This window comes from Sinohyriopsis cumingii, chromosome 13, assembly GCF_028554795.1.
Source record: "Sinohyriopsis cumingii isolate HCF-2022 chromosome 13, ASM2855479v2, whole genome shotgun sequence".
In the NCBI taxonomy this organism is placed as follows: domain Eukaryota; kingdom Metazoa; phylum Mollusca; class Bivalvia; order Unionida; family Unionidae; genus Sinohyriopsis; species Sinohyriopsis cumingii.
The window spans coordinates 49,873,142-49,891,957 of NC_142973.1; the positions used below are offsets into that span (position 1 = coordinate 49,873,142).

The window sequence follows — 18,816 nt, forward strand, 5'->3', positions numbered from 1 at the left end:
TACAGATTTGGGAAGGCCAAACTGAGTAAAAAAACTTGATCAAAGCTTTAATATTCAAAGGAATTGCCTCTGGAAGCCTTGTTGACTCACACGTTATGGTCAACAAGTATTGGTTACCTGACATCGTCTTAGGTAAGGGAACAAAACAAGCTACCATAATTGTACTAAATGGTTCTTCAAAGGCAGGAATAGGTTGTAGATGAGCCTTATGTATTTTCTGATTTTGTTTTCCTACCATTTGACAAGTATGACAAGATCTACAGTATTTACAAACATCACTTTTGATTTTTGGCCAATAAAAGTGAGTCAGGATCTTGTGATAAGTCTTATTAATCTCTAAATGACTGGTCAAATGAGTTTCGTGGGCCAGATTAGGTATTTCCTGTCTGTAAGGTTTTTGAACTTCTTGTTGTTGTGGGGTTTAACGCAGTTTTTCAGCACATAATAGGTTATACATGGTGGCCAGTATTAATGGTGGAAGAAGAACCCGAGAAAACCCTGGAAAGAACCTCCAATCCACAGGAAATACTGGCAAGCTTTCTCACATAAGCACATTGGCCGAATTCGAGACTCAAACCCACACAGACAGAGGTGAGATGGTAGTGATCTGTAACGGAGAGTGCTTTAGACCACTCAGCCACTTGGGTCCTGGTTTTGGAACTACAAATTGATAGTTCACTGACCACTCATCACCAGCAGTTACCTCGGGAAGTCTCCACTTTCTCATAAGGATTCCATTTTTAATGAAATAACAGACAGGAACTTCAGTTGCTTCAGTTTCACTATTTGCCCTTTGAAACAAACAGGAGATCTCAAGATCTTTTTCCTGTTTGACGACAAGTGATTGTCATTTGTCACCCTGATTAGAATAAAGAGAATGAGTGGTTAAACGAGGATCACTGTGATCAATACCTTTTGATTGATCCAAACATGGAGTGAAAGTGACCTCATGAAAAGCCTGACTGATACATGTGTCAGCTAAAGGAATACTTTCCCTATCAACATCATTCTCAAGAGTTTTCTTTGCCATAGCTCTGGTAACTGTGAAAGTGACCTCATGAAAAGCCTGACTGATACATGTGTCAGCTAAAGGAATATTTTCCCTATCAACATCATTCTCAAGAGCTTTCTTTGCCATAGCTCTGGTAACTGCACAAGTTGGAAATACATCAAGGAATTCCTTTTCAGTTGGATCTACTTTCTGATCCAAACAAGGCTTGTCAGTTACAAGTGGATTAACCACAACCATGTCTCCAGCTAGGTCATTGCCTAGTAATAAGTCTTCAGCTAGGTCATTGCCTAGTAATAAATGAATGCCCTCAATAGGTAAAGAAACTACTGTTCCAGCTGTCACTGGTCCTGAAACCAAGTCTGATGACAAATTTACACAATGGAGAGGAACATTAACAAAGCCACACTCTACTCCCTGAATAAGAACACTCTCATTAGAAAAAGCTTCTCAGAAAAAGCAAAGTACCTGACAATAAAAGACTCTGAGAAGCTTCTGTGTCCCTTAAAATTTTAATAGGGGTAGGATTGACTAAATCACCCAAGAGTGATATAGAACCCTTTCGATATGAATGGTTCATAATTCTCCATAATAAAATCAGACTGAGGTTTATTAGACCCAACAAATGTATTGCTTTCAGTACATGACTGTGACCTTGACCTCCTAGAAATAAGAGCATTTGGAATAGATCTTTCTTGATTCTGATGCCTATTTTTCAGTTTGTAGCAATCAGAAATAACTTGTCCTTTCTTCTTACAATAGGTACATGAGATTTAGAAGAGATTGCATTAGGCTGAAATACTTTTCTGCCAGAAGACTGTTGAGTAGAAGTCTTATTTACAAAAGGAACATTATGAGTTAAAGAATACTCAGCATTTTCCAAGGTTTCGATTTTATGCTTGTCAAGATAAGTCTTAATGTCACTATGGACACAGTTCTTGAACTCTTCAAGTAATGCAAGTTGTTCAAGACTTTCATAATCTTGTTCAACTTTCTTGGCTAAGCACCATCTATCAAATAACTGCTCTTTTTCTCTAGCAAATTCGACATAAGTCTGTCCAGCTTCTTTTTTATAGTTTCTAAATTTTTGCAGATAAGCTTCAGGGACTAACTCATAACCCTTTAAGATGCATTCTTTAACCATATCATAGTTACCACTTTGGTGAACTGACAGTGAATTGTAAATATCACTAGCCTTACCAGTGAGTAGTCATTGTAATAACTGAGTCCAATGCTCCCTTGGCCATTTCAAATTTTCAGCAACTTTTTCAAAACGAGTAAAATATTTGTCTACTTCTCTTTCTTCGAAAGGGGGCACTAACCTAATATTCTTTGCAACATCATGTGTTTGAAGTGGGAATGTGCTTTTCACTTGCCGCTCCATTTCGTTTATTCTAATTTATATTCCATCCCTTTCTTCCTTATCTAATTGCATTTGCATTTGTTTTTCTTGTAACTGCATTTGTCTTTCTTTCTCTATTTTCTTCCTTATCCAACTGCATTTGCATTTGTTTTTCTTTCTCTCTTTCCTGTCTCTCCTATTTCTCAAATTGTAACTGCATTTGTTTTTCTTGTAACTGCATTTGTCTTTCTTTCTCTTTTTCTTCAGCTTGTAAATGCATTTGTTCTTTTTCTTTCTCCAATTGCAGCTGCAACTGCATTTGTTTTTCTTTATCTTTCTGAAGTTCCAGCTTCCTCAACTCCAATTCCATCTTGTATTTTAAGTCTATTTCCTTTACTTTTGCTAATCAAAACCAAACCACTTTTATCCAAAACATTCTTTTCTACCAAGTACTGAACCACAATATGATTATTTCTTGCTTCGTTAAGGAAGCCTTTACCTCAGAAAGATCATATTTTCTGGCAAATTGAATTAATTCATCTTTTTTTTAAAAGGTCTAATTGGTCGTGGGTAGGACTTGAAAGAAAGATTTCCACTTTTGATGACATTTTAGAAAAAACTTGCCAATTTCACTAAAGATTTCAAAAACATGGGGAATTCAAATTTAAAAAAACAAAGTTTTCTGAAATATTGGAGCCAAAATTCAAAAATCCCAGATGAGCCCCCCAATTTCTTATGTTACTTGTTTAGGCTCTAACAAACATTAACAAAAGAAAGAGTGAAAACAACAAGCTTTGAAAATTTACCAAATAATTTATTTCCCTGGAAAAACACTGTAAAAATGAAAAAAAATAACAACTTACACTTTTAAGAATCAAATCCAAAAATAATCCAAGATCAATACATGAATTAAAGTTTAGAAGTTCTAGTAATGACTTAGTAAAATGTAAGACAATCATAATGTTGGCATAAAAAAGGTAATCCTGATATTTTAGTATCTGCTGTGTCTCAGAAATATTGAGAAGAATATATATGCGGTTCATGATGGTTCATTGCAGTCTAAGTAATTCCATAAATTTGATATCATAGTCTTATCTTTGCTTATAATACGTTTGGCAAGATACTCCTAATGAAAAATCCTTATAAGGAGGAGAAATATAACCCAGTGCATGACAGAGTGAAAAACTAGCATTGACACACCACTGGATCAGTGTTCCGGTAGTAATGCAATTGAAAGTACATGATGAATAATGTTTGTTGCTATATTCCATTGAATCCACATATTCCATACTTTTGTGACATACATACATACATACATACAACATGCATACATACATACATACATACATACTTTGAAGAGAACCTCCCAAAACCTCAGAAATCATTTGACTTTAGAAATCTTAGAAAAGGCCTAAACTGAAGGATACCAAATAATAAAAAGTAATCAAAATTTTACAAATTAGGAATGACTCTACCACAGCCCTACAAAAAAGCTTATTTGCAAATGGTCTTTTGTTAGACTAGGAGTCGAGAAAATGTGTGAATTATTTAAATTAAATAATCTTGTAACTTCTTTGTGTCTTGAACCTCTTGAAACTGTAAAACCTTGAAATAACCCTATAAAAAAAAAAACTCTAATATTTGATTTCACTTCTAAACCCCCTCTACCCCCCCTTCTCTCTCTCTCTCTCTCTCTCTCTCTCTATATATATATATATATATATATATATATATATATATATATATATATATATATATCTGTGCTCCATTTTGAGTTATGGGTGATCCCAGTCATGATTACATCATTGAAATTACAATATGGAGAAGAGAAATGTGTTTTATTGACAATTTTATGATGAATTTGTCTAGCTTTTCTGTGGAATAATGGGATGGAAAAACTAGATGAGTTCATCATTGAGATCTATACTTTCCATCATTCGATCAAATTGACTGCTGAAATTTCAAACACAGATTATATATTTTAACTAAAATTGCCATTAACACACACTTCATTCAGATATTTGTTCTGAACCAACAACTTCTTCCACCCAGCTGCCACCCAAGGCACCGTACCTGTAACATCCCTTTGTTCTGAACGAACTGACAATTTCTTCCATCCATCTGCCACCCAAGGCACTGTCAGGGATGGTCCTGGCTTTTAAAAAGCTGTCGCCAAAAAAATCGCCAACCTCAATATTTTGTCACCAATTTTCAAAAAGTGTCGCCAAAACAAGTAGTGTACATTTTTCCAAGTGTTAATTTAGTCTATTAATGTAACAGGCAATGAAAATTACAAAAGATGGGTTAGTTAATACTTTAATTACAACAAGCATTAACAAAATGTTACAAAGTGTTACATGAAGATCTGTCGCAATTTTAGGCCTGCCCACTTGTTGAATGCAGTTTCAAAGTTTAATTTTTCACATCTGTACATGCTGATTCTCATTAAATTCTAGAGAGATGAGATGCAGAGCTTATTTCTGTCAGTTTTTATGAGGTTCATCTTACTGAATCCACGTTCACAGTCTACAGTGCTGACGGTGACACCAGTAGTCTCTCAGCAGCCCCCCCCCCCCCCCAAGGCTAGCTTCACAAAGCTTGAAGTGAATTGCTTCCTAAATCCCAAGAATGATCACTGAATGCTGTATAAATTTTCTCGACAAGCAAAATAGGATCTCCATTCCCACGAATGAAACTTACACGAGTCAACACCTGGCAATATTGGACCGTATATATAAGCATAAATTCACACCCAATTTAGGGATTCTTTCACTCCTGTATTTTGAGAAATAAATAATTATTATTAATTATGCTAAACTGTTGGTTTTTTTTTTTGCTATTTCTTGTTGTGGAGTTTAAGTTTCTGCAGCCATAACACTTAATTGATGGCAAAAGGAAAAGATCAATGAGTAAAATGCTGCACTGGCGACAGATATAATTGTGATTGAGATTTTTTCCATTTGCTTTGTATTTATACACAGTTGGTACTTCAGAGGTTATCAGTTTTCTATGAAGGTTCAGCAAAACTATTGTATTGGTATATGTAGAAAAACAAACACGGAAGGATTAGCCATACAATTAATTGTATCTGTTCTATTCGCGTCTTAAGTCGGTCAGTTGTAGGTATAGTGCGGTAGCATGATTGACTGTATCGCAGCATACAGTACTCAGCCAAGATGTCAGCATAAGCAGATTATGATGTAACAATGCACTGTAAAGATGGGGTCGTCAATACGAGCAAAGGATCGTTTGTGTTACAGATTGATTCCAATGCATTGCTTAGTCAAGTTTATGGCTTCCTTTCGTTCTCACTTTTAATTTATCCAGTCCAAATCCATGATTGTATGTACAAATTAAATAACCAAAAAGTATGTCGCCAAAAAAATCGCCAGATGGGATATTTTTGTTGCCAATAAGGGAAAAAAATCGCAATTTGTGGCATTGGCGAAGCCCAGGCCGATCCCTGACTGTACTCGTAACATCCCGTTGTTCTGAATCAACTGACAAAAACTTCTTCCACCCAGCTGCCACCCAAGGTAATGTACCTGTAACATCCCTTTGTTCTGAACCAACTGACAAACAACTTCTTCCACCCAGCTGCCACCCAAGGTACTGTACCCGTAACATAACTTTGTTCTGAACCAACTGACAAACAACTTCTTCCACCCAGCTGCCACCCAAGGCACTATACCCGTAACATCCCTTTCTTCTGAATCAACTGACAACCATTTTCTTCCACTCAGCTGCCACCCAAGGCACTGTACCTGTAACATCCCTTCTGAATCAACTGACAAACAACTTCTTCCATCCAGCTGCCACCCAAGGCACTGTACCCGTAACATCCCTTTCTTCTGAATCAACTGACAACCATTTTCTTCCACCCAGCTGCCACCCAAGGCACTGTACCCGTAACATCCCTTTTGAATCAACTGACAAACATTTTCTTCCACCCAGCTGCCACCCAAGGCACTATACCTGTAACATCCCTTTCTTCTAAATCAACTGACAAACAACTTCTTCCACCCAGATGCCACCCAAGGCACTGTACCCGTAACATCCCTTTGTTCTGAATCAACTGACAAACAACTTCTTCCACCCAGCTGCCACCCAAGGCACTATACCCATAACATCCCTTTCTTCTTAATCAACTGACAAACATTTTCTTCCACCCATCTGCCACCCAAGGTACTGTACCCGTAACATCCCTTTGTTCTGAATCAACTGACAAACAACTTCTTCCACCAAGCTGCCACCCAAGGCACTGTACCTGTAACATCCCTTTCTTCTAAATCAGCTGACAAACAACTTCTTCCACCCAGATGCCACCCAAGACATTGTACCCATAACATCCCTTAGACAATCACTTAAGATCAGGAGAATTTGCACTGATGAGACAAGTTTCGATAGAACTGACCCAGCATCTTATAAAGCAGGGCTACAACAGAGATATAATAGTGGAAGCGATACTTAAAGCCAAACAGACAAACCATGCTGAGCTCCTAAAATACAAGGGAAAAGAAAATGTGGAATGAACACTCTTCATCCTTGTGTTGCACCCAGAGAACCCACGACCAGGTCGCATCATTAACAGACATTGATCAATCATTGAATTGTGTAAACCACTAAAATCAATCTTTCATACAACTAGAAATAGCATATTGCAATCCTCAAAATTTGAGAGATGTGCTAGTCAGAGCAAATTTAAAGCCACTTCCAGATCAAAATATAGATGGGAAATCGAATCCTTGCGGAAGCAAACAATGCAAGACTTGCCAACACATAAAGGAAACAAAAATGTTTTCTTGCAAAGTGATAAGCATAATATTCACAACCATACTATAACATACAACACAGAAAATGTGTTCTACCTCATCACAGACAAGGTATGCAGCTCCCAATCTGTTGGAGAAATGCCACAATTAAACACTAGAAAGAATCTCCACAGATCTGGCTGGCAAACCAAGAAAGTAATCCTGACTGGGATTACCCATAAACGAAAAACAGAGCAAAGAAAATAGGAAATCATAAGAAATCCATTGGATTTGCTGGCTGCATACACTCAAACCCAGTGGCCTAAATTGGGAAAAATCCAAATGGTCATTTATCAATGAATAGGTAACACGGCACTTGTAGGTTAACCAAATCACATTTTCCTGCCATTTATTCACTTTGTCAAACACATGGTCTTAACTATTTATAAATTTATTTAAAAGCATTTATTAAGCTATTCAGCATTACAGATTCAATGATGAAATATTAAATCCAGAATGTAAATATTTTATCTGGGATGTATTATTTTGTTGATGTTGCACACATTTCATTGCTGACCTATTCATACCTTCAGTTGGGGTCAGTTGATCAAATCATTCTTGCCTTGCTTGCATTAAAAGTAACAACACTCAACATCGTTAAACCTTTATTTTGTATTTCATTGTAATTTTCTACAGCATACACAATATAGATTTTGTTAGTGCTTACATTTTTGAGAGTTTTTTTGTGTTTTCATTTGTGTAATTGTCTTTTGCGGGTTTGTGCAATCATTGTAAAATTAATTGGTAGATTTTGAAGTACTTGGGCTGGTTTCACACTAGTTTTGCACTGTTGTTTGTCAGCTTTTCTGTCGGATCTTTCATTTCCCAGGCCAATGTGATATTATTTGATCCAGCACCTTTGGATAGACTTATTTGCCATGTGATTTGTAACTTGTATATAAATATGCACACCAGGGTATCATACATCCTGATCTGCCTCATAGCAATAATAAGGGCATGAAATCCTTTTCATTGGTTATGTAGCAGTGCCAACATAAGCATTTTGGTCTGAAGGATTCATAATTTTGCTAACAGTTCTCATTTGAGTATCTGAAATAAAAATGTCAAAGACTTGTGTATTAAAGGGGGCCTCGAGTGGCCGAGTGGTCTAAAGCGCTCTCCGTTACAGATCACTGCCATCTCACCTCTGTCTGCGTGGGTTCAAGTCTAGGATTCGGCCAATGTGGGTATGTGAGAAAGCTTGCCAGTAGCTTCTTGTGGGTCGGTGGTTCTTCCCGGGGTTTTCCAGGGTTCTTCCTCCACCATTAATACTGGCCACCATACATAGCCTATCATGTGCTGAAAAATGGCGTTAAACCCCACGACAACAACAACAACTTGTGTATTAAAAAAAGACATACAGGCACTAATTTAGCTATCATAGGACAAAAAGACAGAAAATTTGAAAATCACTGCATTGACATTGTAATATTTGTATTCTGTGTTTAAAAGATCCACAAAAAATTTTGTTTACCAGCATGCTTAATTTTGTATATTTGCTGTCTTGACACTTCATTTGTGTAGGTTACAACTGTTACTGAAATGTATAATTAAGTGGTGAAGTTATATTTTTCAAAATCTGTGCAGTATTTGTAGATGGGTCAAGCTATGATCAACTCTCCAACCTTGTGAAAAATTGTAAATTACTTTTTTTTTTATTTTAAAAAAATCTTCATGTAACTATGTATTTGATTGACTAAATGCCATAGATCTAATAATTAATAAAAAAATTCACTGCTTGCTGGGGTGATCTGCATAGCATTAGTTTAACATATTATAAATAAAAGACCTCACCTATTTGTTTCTATGACAATTTCATCGAAATCATAGGCTTTTATGAAGATATTCAAATAGCATAGGCCCTTGAAGTTCATCAGCATATGCCTGTAACCGATGTAGACACATGAAACTGCATTCCATTCTCTATCCCAACCAACTTCCACTCTTTTAGAATACCATCTCTCTCTCTCTCACCTACATCTCTTCCATCTTTCTCACCAACATCAACCTCATCACACCCCTGAAGCTCACTCTTACTCCTCATCACAAGCCAACTTTTGCAAAAGAAATTCCACCATCACTATACACAACCACCTGACCATTCCAGTGGCCTGAGTGGTTAGATCATCTGCATCAGATGCAGGAGGTTTCAGGTTCGAACCCAGGTGGAGTCTTACCAAAGACATAAAAATGGTATCAGCAGCTGCCTCGCTTGGCGCTCAGTATTAAGAGGTTAGCAGTAGGACTGATTGGTCTAGATTCAGGATAATGTGACTGGGTCTACATGATGCTCTAGTGTTATACATCACTATAAACTGCCACACTGCAGACATCGTAACAGTATGACTGAAAAATTGTTAAAGCTATGTTAAAAATCCAAAACACAAACACACACAGACACTGCCACCATATTGTTTGCATCAGTGTCACCAAACCTCCAACAAAGTTTGTTACTATTTATACTTTGTTGTGTCATTGATGCATAATTCACATATAAGCATGGTAATTATTCAACCATCTCTGGTAATCTCCTTGACAGTTGTAGTATCTTAATGATTGGTGAAATTCAGAATCTTTTTGCTGAAAAGTTATATGCATTCTCTTGCAGAAGATGGTGTATTATGACCATATAAACATGGTTACCACATTTAAATTGAAGTAATGTGAAATATGTAGTTATGGCTTCTGAAGTACCAGGATTAAATTGAGGGTTATGGAATTACATTTAAGATAGATAATTATTGCCTTAATGGACAGGTTTTGGCTTCTGTTGTGAATTGATATGATATGTCATGATGGTAATATTGGTTTAATGTACAGGTTATGGCTTTCCTGTTGTGATATGGCATGATGTGATATGACCTGATGATAATATTAGCTTATTGTACAGGTTATGGTTTTCCTGATGTGATATGACATGATGTGATATGACCTGATGATAATATTAGCTTAATGTACAGGTTATGGTTTTCTGTTGTGATATGACATAATGGTAATATTGACTTAATGTACAAGTTATGGCTTTCCTGTTGTGATATGACATGATGTGATATGACCTGATGATAATATTAGCTTAATGTACAGGTTATGGTTTTCCTGATGTGATATGACATGATGTGATATGACCTGATGATAATATTAGCTTAATGTACAGGTTATGGTTTTCTGTTGTGATATGACATAATGGTAATATTGACTTAATGTACAAGTTATGGCTTTCCTGTTGTGATATGACATGATGTGATATGACCTGATGATAATATTAGCTTAATGTACAGGGTATGGCTTTCCTGTTGTGATATGACATGATCCTAATATTGACTTAATGTACAGGGTATGTGCATTTTGTTATGATGTAACTTTATACTAATGTTGTAATATTAATGTCCTCTCCTATATTTTCAGTGTCCTAATGGTAAACAGAGAGGAAAGCAGACCTTTGGAAGCCATGGCAAGATTTATGCTCATTCCTATTGCAAAAATGTTCCCCACTGCTATTACGACACCAATGGATGTGTTGGTAAAGGCTATGGTCAACAATGTTGTAACACCTACTGTGAAAACTGTGGAGCTGTTGGACAACAAAGCCATTCATTACATGTCGGGGATTTCTGTGAAATGCAAAAAATAATGAATCTTGGAAAAGCAGTATCGAACTCTAGGATAATATTGCCTTGCATTTAGCCCATGAACCTCTCAGATTTTGGTCGAGTGTTCTGCCATTATCATAGTTATTTCTTTAATTTGAAATTTTACCCTTGAAAATATCCTGGTAAGTGATAGAGAAGTATCAAGTAAGCGGTGAGAATATAATGGAAATTAATTAGAGATGTTGAAGTTATAAAGGTGTGAAATTTGACATTTTCAATAATACAGCTGCATTGGTGACCCACTGCACTTTTGACAGACTGCTTGACCAACCAACGTAGGTTACCCATATTGTTTCTGATTTACCACTTGTTCTACCCATATATCCCATATAGGGGACAGACCAGGATCCTGACAAACTTTTCAACTGACCCACATATGTGATCGACTGGACTCGGACAGATCGCTTGACCAATCCGTTTGAGATAAAAATAATTGCCAAGCAGGGTGATTTCAATAGTCTGCATGCCATTGGAGTTTGTGTTATGCACAAGTTTATTTGATAGTCACTACACTAGGCTGGGAGGTAAGTTGAGGTTGTCCAGAATTGAAGATAGGGGATTTTGAAGGGAAATATTAATTTTTTTTAAACTTTGTAAATTTTGAAAATTCCTAATGCTTTTAAAAACATATTGTTTGCATCTTCATACACATTTTATTTTAATCCTATTTAAAACTTCAGAATGTCTTTATTTCTGAGATAGATCTTGGGTACAGTTATATTCATCATTTTTGTGGTCAGATTGAAGATCTCTGTATCGTAGGTTTGTTCCAGATCTAAGAATAGAAAGAGGATGGCTGGCAACTTGTTCAGTACCCAACTGTTCATTAAAGTTTTAGTTATAGTAGGTCTAGCCTGCCTACCTCATATTTTTATTAGGAATTTCTTCCACCCAATTTTTTCTCGTATATCAGAATGGGAAATGTTTTAAATTACACAGGGTCCCCATTCAAAATCTACCATCTCTTTAATCCTGGAACACCCATAATTTGTGCACTTTTGAGTTTATGTAAAAACCAGAAGTGAACACAAATAAATTTTACAAATTATGATTTTAAAGTATGATACTTGTAGTTGAGTGCATTATGTTATTATAACTGTGGTTATGGGATCATAAAATTCTGTGTGTATGGTACCATTGTAAATCTTTCTTCTCATATGTTGTATATCTCTATATATTTTGAACTTTTTGATAATTTTTTGTTGATTCATTCATACATTTTTATGCAGTGCTCCACATGTACATTCTCTTTTCATGTTGGGAAAGGGAGGGTGCTTTTATTATCAGGGCATTTTTTGTGATGTAGGAGTGATTTTAAGCAACAAAAGGATGTGGAGATGATGTGTGTTAGGATGTTGTCTTTCTTTTAACTGCAGTAATAATAATTAAAAAAACATTGTATTAGAATATAACAAAAGTTGTTAGGAATTGCTAACGTTGTCTGGAAATGGGCATAGGGCATGGCATCTGTGGTTCGAAACATGACTTATAAAGTCTTTTTTTTCTTACAGCTGTGGAAAGTTTTGTAAATTTTTTAGGCAAGTATAATGTTCTGTCACTTGGCCAAAACTTTATCAACATTTAGAAAGAAGCCCAGGAAATTTTTATTTTAATAGTTTGGAAAATTCTTATTCCATAAACGCAGATCTCAAATTTTGATTTCTTTTTCTTCTGGATGGAACACTGTCACAGTTACAGTTTGATGACGTCTTTATTAGGGCATGTTTGTGAGGAGTATAATGTATTAGACTATCAATTCTTGTATTTGGCTTGAAACTGTCGATGATTTCTGATGATTTTTTTATGTATGCTGCATGTTGGAATTTTATATTTTTTGTTTGCTTCTGTGAAGAATATTAATGTAAGTTTAACCTATTTTAGTTGTACTTTGTAGAGAATCTGAAATTATATTAAACCCAAAGTGACCCACTACCATTGCCAGTGCAGGTTTTAAAATTTTGGCTAAAATTACTTTATCAGTGTAATATCATAATAAGGTCAAAAAAGTACCTTTTATGGTGAGAATTTAATAAAGGTAACAAAAATAAATTTGATAAAAGTAACAAAATTGATGCAACAGATTTTATGTTCCATTTGTGACAAAATTTTCCATTTTTGATTTGTTACAATGTGTAAACAACACTAAACTTGAGCTGTGATTTTTAAATGCTTATTAATTGTTTTTGAAATTGCAGCAGAAATTGTCCATAAGATTGTTTCCTAATAAGCTGATGAGCTTTTACATATTTTATGTACAAGTATGAGTCATTGCTTTAATTTTTAATTAAAAAATTAATTTCCATCAATGCAAAGTGAACAAGTTATGTAATAATTAGTGTCAATTTGAATGTTTAAGATTTTGCTACTTAATGAACTGTTTTTACTTATCATACTTTTGGAGTTTTTTGATGCTATATACAGACTGTTCATATTATATGCTTGTTACAGAAATATATTGCCTTATTGACGTACTAGGTGGTGTGCATCTGCATTATAATTGTTTTTAATTTGTTGTGATCAGTTTTTATCAAATTTGTGTGGACATTTACAGACCCTAAAAAGGGTAATGCTACCCAATCTGCATTTCATTTGAGCTTCATGTGCATTTCATATTATCATTTGTATTTTGTTTGCTATCAATGTCTATTCCATTCACATAAGCATTTCAGCTACTAACTCTTATCATTTATGAATTTTGAAATACATTTTGATTTATAAAAAATTTGTATTCATTGCTTCCATTGTTTCCTTTCATTAATGCTTTCATTATCTTATTAAAATTGTGCCTTAATAATATAAAAAATGAGTAAAATTCAAAAGTTCATGTAAAAGATATTGGCACGCAGAAGGTCTTTTAAACATGGAAATTGAGGACAGCTTGAAATATATGTAAATCAGTTTTCAAATCCACCAGCATTTCATTTGTTTTTGTTTATCATTCATGGTTCTTTATGTTGCATTTGCATTCTCCATTGCCTCTATATTGTTTTAATTATTTCATTTTGTTTGTGTTCAGTCTGCTTCCATTTTCATGTGTTTAATTGGTAACATTGCCTGTTTCAGGGTTTGTATTGCATATGATTTTTAAACAAAAATAATGTGTAAACCAGTATGCACTAGTGTGTGATATGTTTTTCATATATTTTTTTAAAATATAAACTGATAAAATGAAAGAACAAAATTTACAGATGTTGTAAAAGCATAATTAGTTTTAATTAAAATTATTTGCCTTCACCTTTGACTAATATAAGAATTATTGAAAATCAGTCTTTTATTTCAGAATGTTTTTTTTCCTTGGGTATATATTCTTGTTACTGACTTTTTATTCATTATGTTTTAATATACTGGTACTTTTAGTTTTGTGACAAAATTATGTTGTAATCTTGTAGTCTCAGAAACTATGCAGCAAAGCAAGTACAAAGCAATTAAATCGGCAGGAATTATACCTCCATGTTGAAGTTTGGTCAAACATTATTTCACCATGTTTGTTGTTTTCCATGCTGATATTATTCATTATCATGAGCTGTAACAAATTTCTTCAAAATATGACATTTGTATATTTTAAAACATGGCTCTGTATTTGTGTTGGTACACATCTCCAAGATATCAGTATTGTTATGGAAAGTTTTCGGGAAAAAACACTAGAAAAAATAAACTTCAGGTTTTATGTTTTTGCACATAGTTTTCCAATGCATACATGGCTGCTTTTTTGTTGAGACATTAAAGACAAGCATTTTCTGTAATTTAAAATACAATAAAAACTTTTAATATCCATGCATCAGTTATCATGACTTTTCATATATTCACACTAACAGCATTTGCTTTCAACCTTGAAATAGAATTAAAAAGAAAATTATTATCATTCATACAGATGTCCATTTATTAAGGCAGTATTTATGTCTTCCAGAAGTCCTGATAATATCAGATTTTGTATTTTAAATCCGGGATATTTCATTTAAAGTAAGATGTGTTAACCTGGAACTTTATAATTGTGAAAAATGTAAATATATTTTGACTGAGGTTAACATTTAACTGCTGGGGCTATATATATCTATATATATATATATATATATATATATATATATATATATATATATATATATATATATATATATATACTGAATGAAAATGTTTTATCAGAATACTGAATATTTTATATATTGCAGACAGTTTATGCAACTTTCCCATTGATCTTTGCATTTTATTTGGTTACGCATTAATATACCTTTTGATGGATTTTTTAAAATTTATATCATGTTTATTCTGTACTTTTTGTTTTATAGTTTCGTGATGAAACATACGCAAAGGAAAGAATTTTTTAAGAAAAATTATTTGCAGGCACATTATTTCAGGAGTGTTAATTTTGTGTTTCTCTTGTTGTGTATATAAAAGGGGGATCACTCTCACATTATAATTATCATATTATCTAGTTACATCCCATGCAGAGAATTGATTTCAGAATAAAGCAACTTTCTGGAGGCTATTGTTGATTGTGCATCCTTTTTGTCACATTAATATTAATAAGATACATTTTACAAATTAAGTTTCACATATTCTGTTTAAAGAAATAAATTAAGAGACCACCATTAGTATGTGATGGACATACTAATGTTCTTACCATAATTAACTGTAGAAACCAGTATCATTCCCAAAATCACTGTATATGCTTGCATATAAGTCAAGTTCAACTGCAAACTGTGCAGACCCAGACCTACCATCACAATGTGCTGCGAGATATGGATCTATGCAGTTTGTTATGAATAATTAGTAGAACTTGATCTAGTTTGACACAGAATATCCTGGCATGAAGGCCTCTTTATATTGTGGTGGCAAAGCGTAACTGCTTACCAGATGGTCTAGCAAACTTTAAACACTGTTAGATCAAGTGATACATGTATGAAATCATTATGAAAATTATTTTCTCAGAATTGTGAGTACATGTATTAAAATTGTTATATCTTTAATCTGCTGAAACATGAGATAACACTATGACATTGATGAAATGTGACCTGGTACTTGCGATTTGCTTTCTTTTTGCTTTTTAACCAGATTGTCTTAAGGAGATTAAGTTGTTTGAAAAATATTGTTTGGGATTTTATTGGCACAGATAAATTCAGGGTTAAACTTTTTTCGTTACAAGACAAGATTCAAAATTATTGTTATTTTTATACTGTAGTGGGAAATGTTTACTTTTTATAAGATGCATATATATATATATATATATATATATATATATATATATATATATATATATATGTATGTTGCTATAGAATTCTTTAGAATTAAAGGTTTGAAAGGAAATGAAACAAATTTATGTTCATCATGTTGTTCCCACTTAGCAACATAATGCAGGTCAGCAAAATAAAGTTAGAATTTTTATTCTATAACATTGAAATGACTTTACATGCCAATTTATAGGAATATAATCAAACTTGTTTCGTGTGATACATTTTGTGGTTTTGTACATGATCATCTTTTCTGACTTAGATGTTTTGGAGAGTCATGAAAGAAAAATATCTTTAGATTTAGAAAATGCATGTTTTATAATCAAAAATGTTCATTAATTCCATTCGGTAATGGTCATATGTGAACCTTGAAAAAATTAATTTCATCCTGGGAATTTATCTTTAGAAAAACGTGGGAACCCTGAATATCTGTGCTGTTACTAAAACTAGAGAAATCACCAGTACATTTGACTAAATAATTGCATATCAGAACACTATAAAAGAATTTGAGAAAGTGTCTTGGCTTAAACACCTGTCACATTGACAAAACAATGCTGTTCAAAATTGTGAATACCAAAAGAAGAAAAATGTTTACGCAAAATAGAATTTGACCAACTGTAATGCATTGCATTATGGGATAGGGTATTTCAGTAATGGACAAATGATGCTGGTGTGCAATGAAATATGGATGAAAGTACAAAAAACAAGAAACCTTGAAACATTTGTTTTCACTACACTTGAAATCAACAGCATGGGAGAAATATCAGCAGAAAATATCTGACTGACCCAGATCTCTCTTGGCCCACTGCTTTTGCACTGGATATAATTGTTAGTTCTAGATTAAGTTCTTTGATTCAACTCTAATAAAGAAACTTATACACTTAAGTAAAATGCCATTTTTTATGGTGGGTCTAATAAAAAAAAAAATGGTTTCTACACAGAAAGATTTATTCAGGATCTCTTACCTTGACCAGAGATCTAGGTCATTAAGATGCTCTGGTCAGTAATGTTCAAATTCAGCTATGCCCTACTAGTGTCTAAATAGATGACTCTTCAAGTTGACAGTAATCATGTTACTTCTTTTGTTACCGTACATAAGGCTACACTTACCAATCACAGTAACCATCACCCCATTTGAAATTTGTCCTGAAATTTATTTCTGAATTGATGTCATATTGCCTGTATTTTCTTATTTATTAAAGTTATTATTAGTAGTATTATTATTATATCCAAATTAAGACATATGCAGAGGTGAATATTAAATAACTTTTCTTCTCCATGATAATTATGTTTTTATAGTGCAGAATTGATCTGAACATGTAAAGTTCTTCACTTATAGGCAGGTTGTTATTCTCATATTGAAACCTGTATTGCTTAAAAAGTGACTCCTGACCACAGTGGTTCATGTTTGGTTCTCACCATTGGATCAGCTTGGATTGGCTGCCATGGTGTTTCTCTACTTTGCCTTGAAATTACCAACCCATGCCATTCTCTCATGTAAGAGTTCAAAACCTGAACCACTTTTCATGGAGTATGAATTAAAAATTTTACTGCGGTTAAATTTTGAAATCTTTGAACTTCCATGCCCAAGTGTTTTTGCAGAAAGAATTTATTTTCCAAAAGTTAGTAAATGTAGTGATTTTCTTATATTTGGGTAAATTTTGGGCCGTGTTTGTGGAATACATTTCATTCGAATACCATTTGTACAGTTATGTAATTGGTTAAAATTTCATAACTTCTATACAGTTATCATTATTTTGATTAACAAATCACTGCATGCCTATAGCTGATTATAGCTCCTTGACCTAACTATCTTGGACAACAAAATATTTTGTTAAGCAAGTGATCTTGCATGTAACCAAGGTAAGAGAAATCTAACAATTGTAATTGTGATATTCACTACAATGATTTTCAATTTGTTATAATTTTCAACCATGGTCAAGTTTTTCTGTTCTTAAAATTGTTATAAAATAGAAGACAGTGGTGAATAGGGGACAATTTAGTATTTATATACATCAGGTAGTTATTTTACATAGTTTGTTTCTTTTTGTCTTCAGTAGAGGCTGTTGTTCTTTTGGTTGTTTGGGTCTGATGGAGATGATATATGAGAGTAATTTTAATTATTAATGTATTTAATTATTATTATATTTGTTTTTTATATTTCTGTTATTAAACTCTCTCAATAAAGCATTCCTACCAATAGGACGACTTGCTATGGTGTTGGTTCTTGAGATGCATGCAGTTGGCATGAATGCATCTGGGAGAATAATTCATCATGACACTGATATGTTTGGAAAGACTTTCCCCATTTACAGTAATGTTGTATAATGATCATGAAATGTGATGTTTCCAGTACAGTAATGCACAATAAAATCAGTATTAATTCATTAAAGGTTGTGTTTTTCTTGTATATTAAATATTCATCCTAAATTAAATTTTTTAACACCAATAGCATTGATGTATTATATGCCAGTCTTGAGTTGGGTGTATTATTTGCTGACTGTCTGTCCTTCCATGTGTCCCTCTGTTAAGATTTGCTTGTCTGCATCAACTTGGTCCAAGTATAGGTCATATATAGTGTGTCTTATACCATTGTCATGCCCCCTCCCTTAAGGTCATTGTCACAGCAAGGGAAAATATAATTATGTGACTTGTATCCTTTTTAAGAGTATAACTGTCAGTTTCCAAATTTATTTTAACAAAACTTTAGCCAATAATATACAATGTACAGATGCCACATGATAGCCATTCCTCCTGCTTCAAGGTGAAGGTCATTCTA

The 18,816-nt window shown here is 33.8% G+C and overlaps 1 protein-coding gene across 3 annotated transcripts in view; it reads left to right on the forward strand.

Moving 5' to 3' along the window:
• The window catches only part of LOC149785522 (protein HTATIP2-like), a 33,614-nt gene extending 15,185 nt beyond the window's left edge, over window positions 1-18,429 (forward strand). For all 3 annotated transcript variants that reach the window (XM_089979325.1, XM_089979326.1, XM_089979327.1), the window contains exon 6: window positions 10,568-18,429. In XM_089979325.1, the coding sequence (XP_089835451.1) occupies window positions 10,568-10,793 (226 nt within the window). In that variant the 3' untranslated portion in view covers window positions 10,794-18,429. The remainder of the gene's footprint in view (window positions 1-10,567) is intronic.
• Window positions 18,430-18,816: the final 387 nt, after the last annotated feature.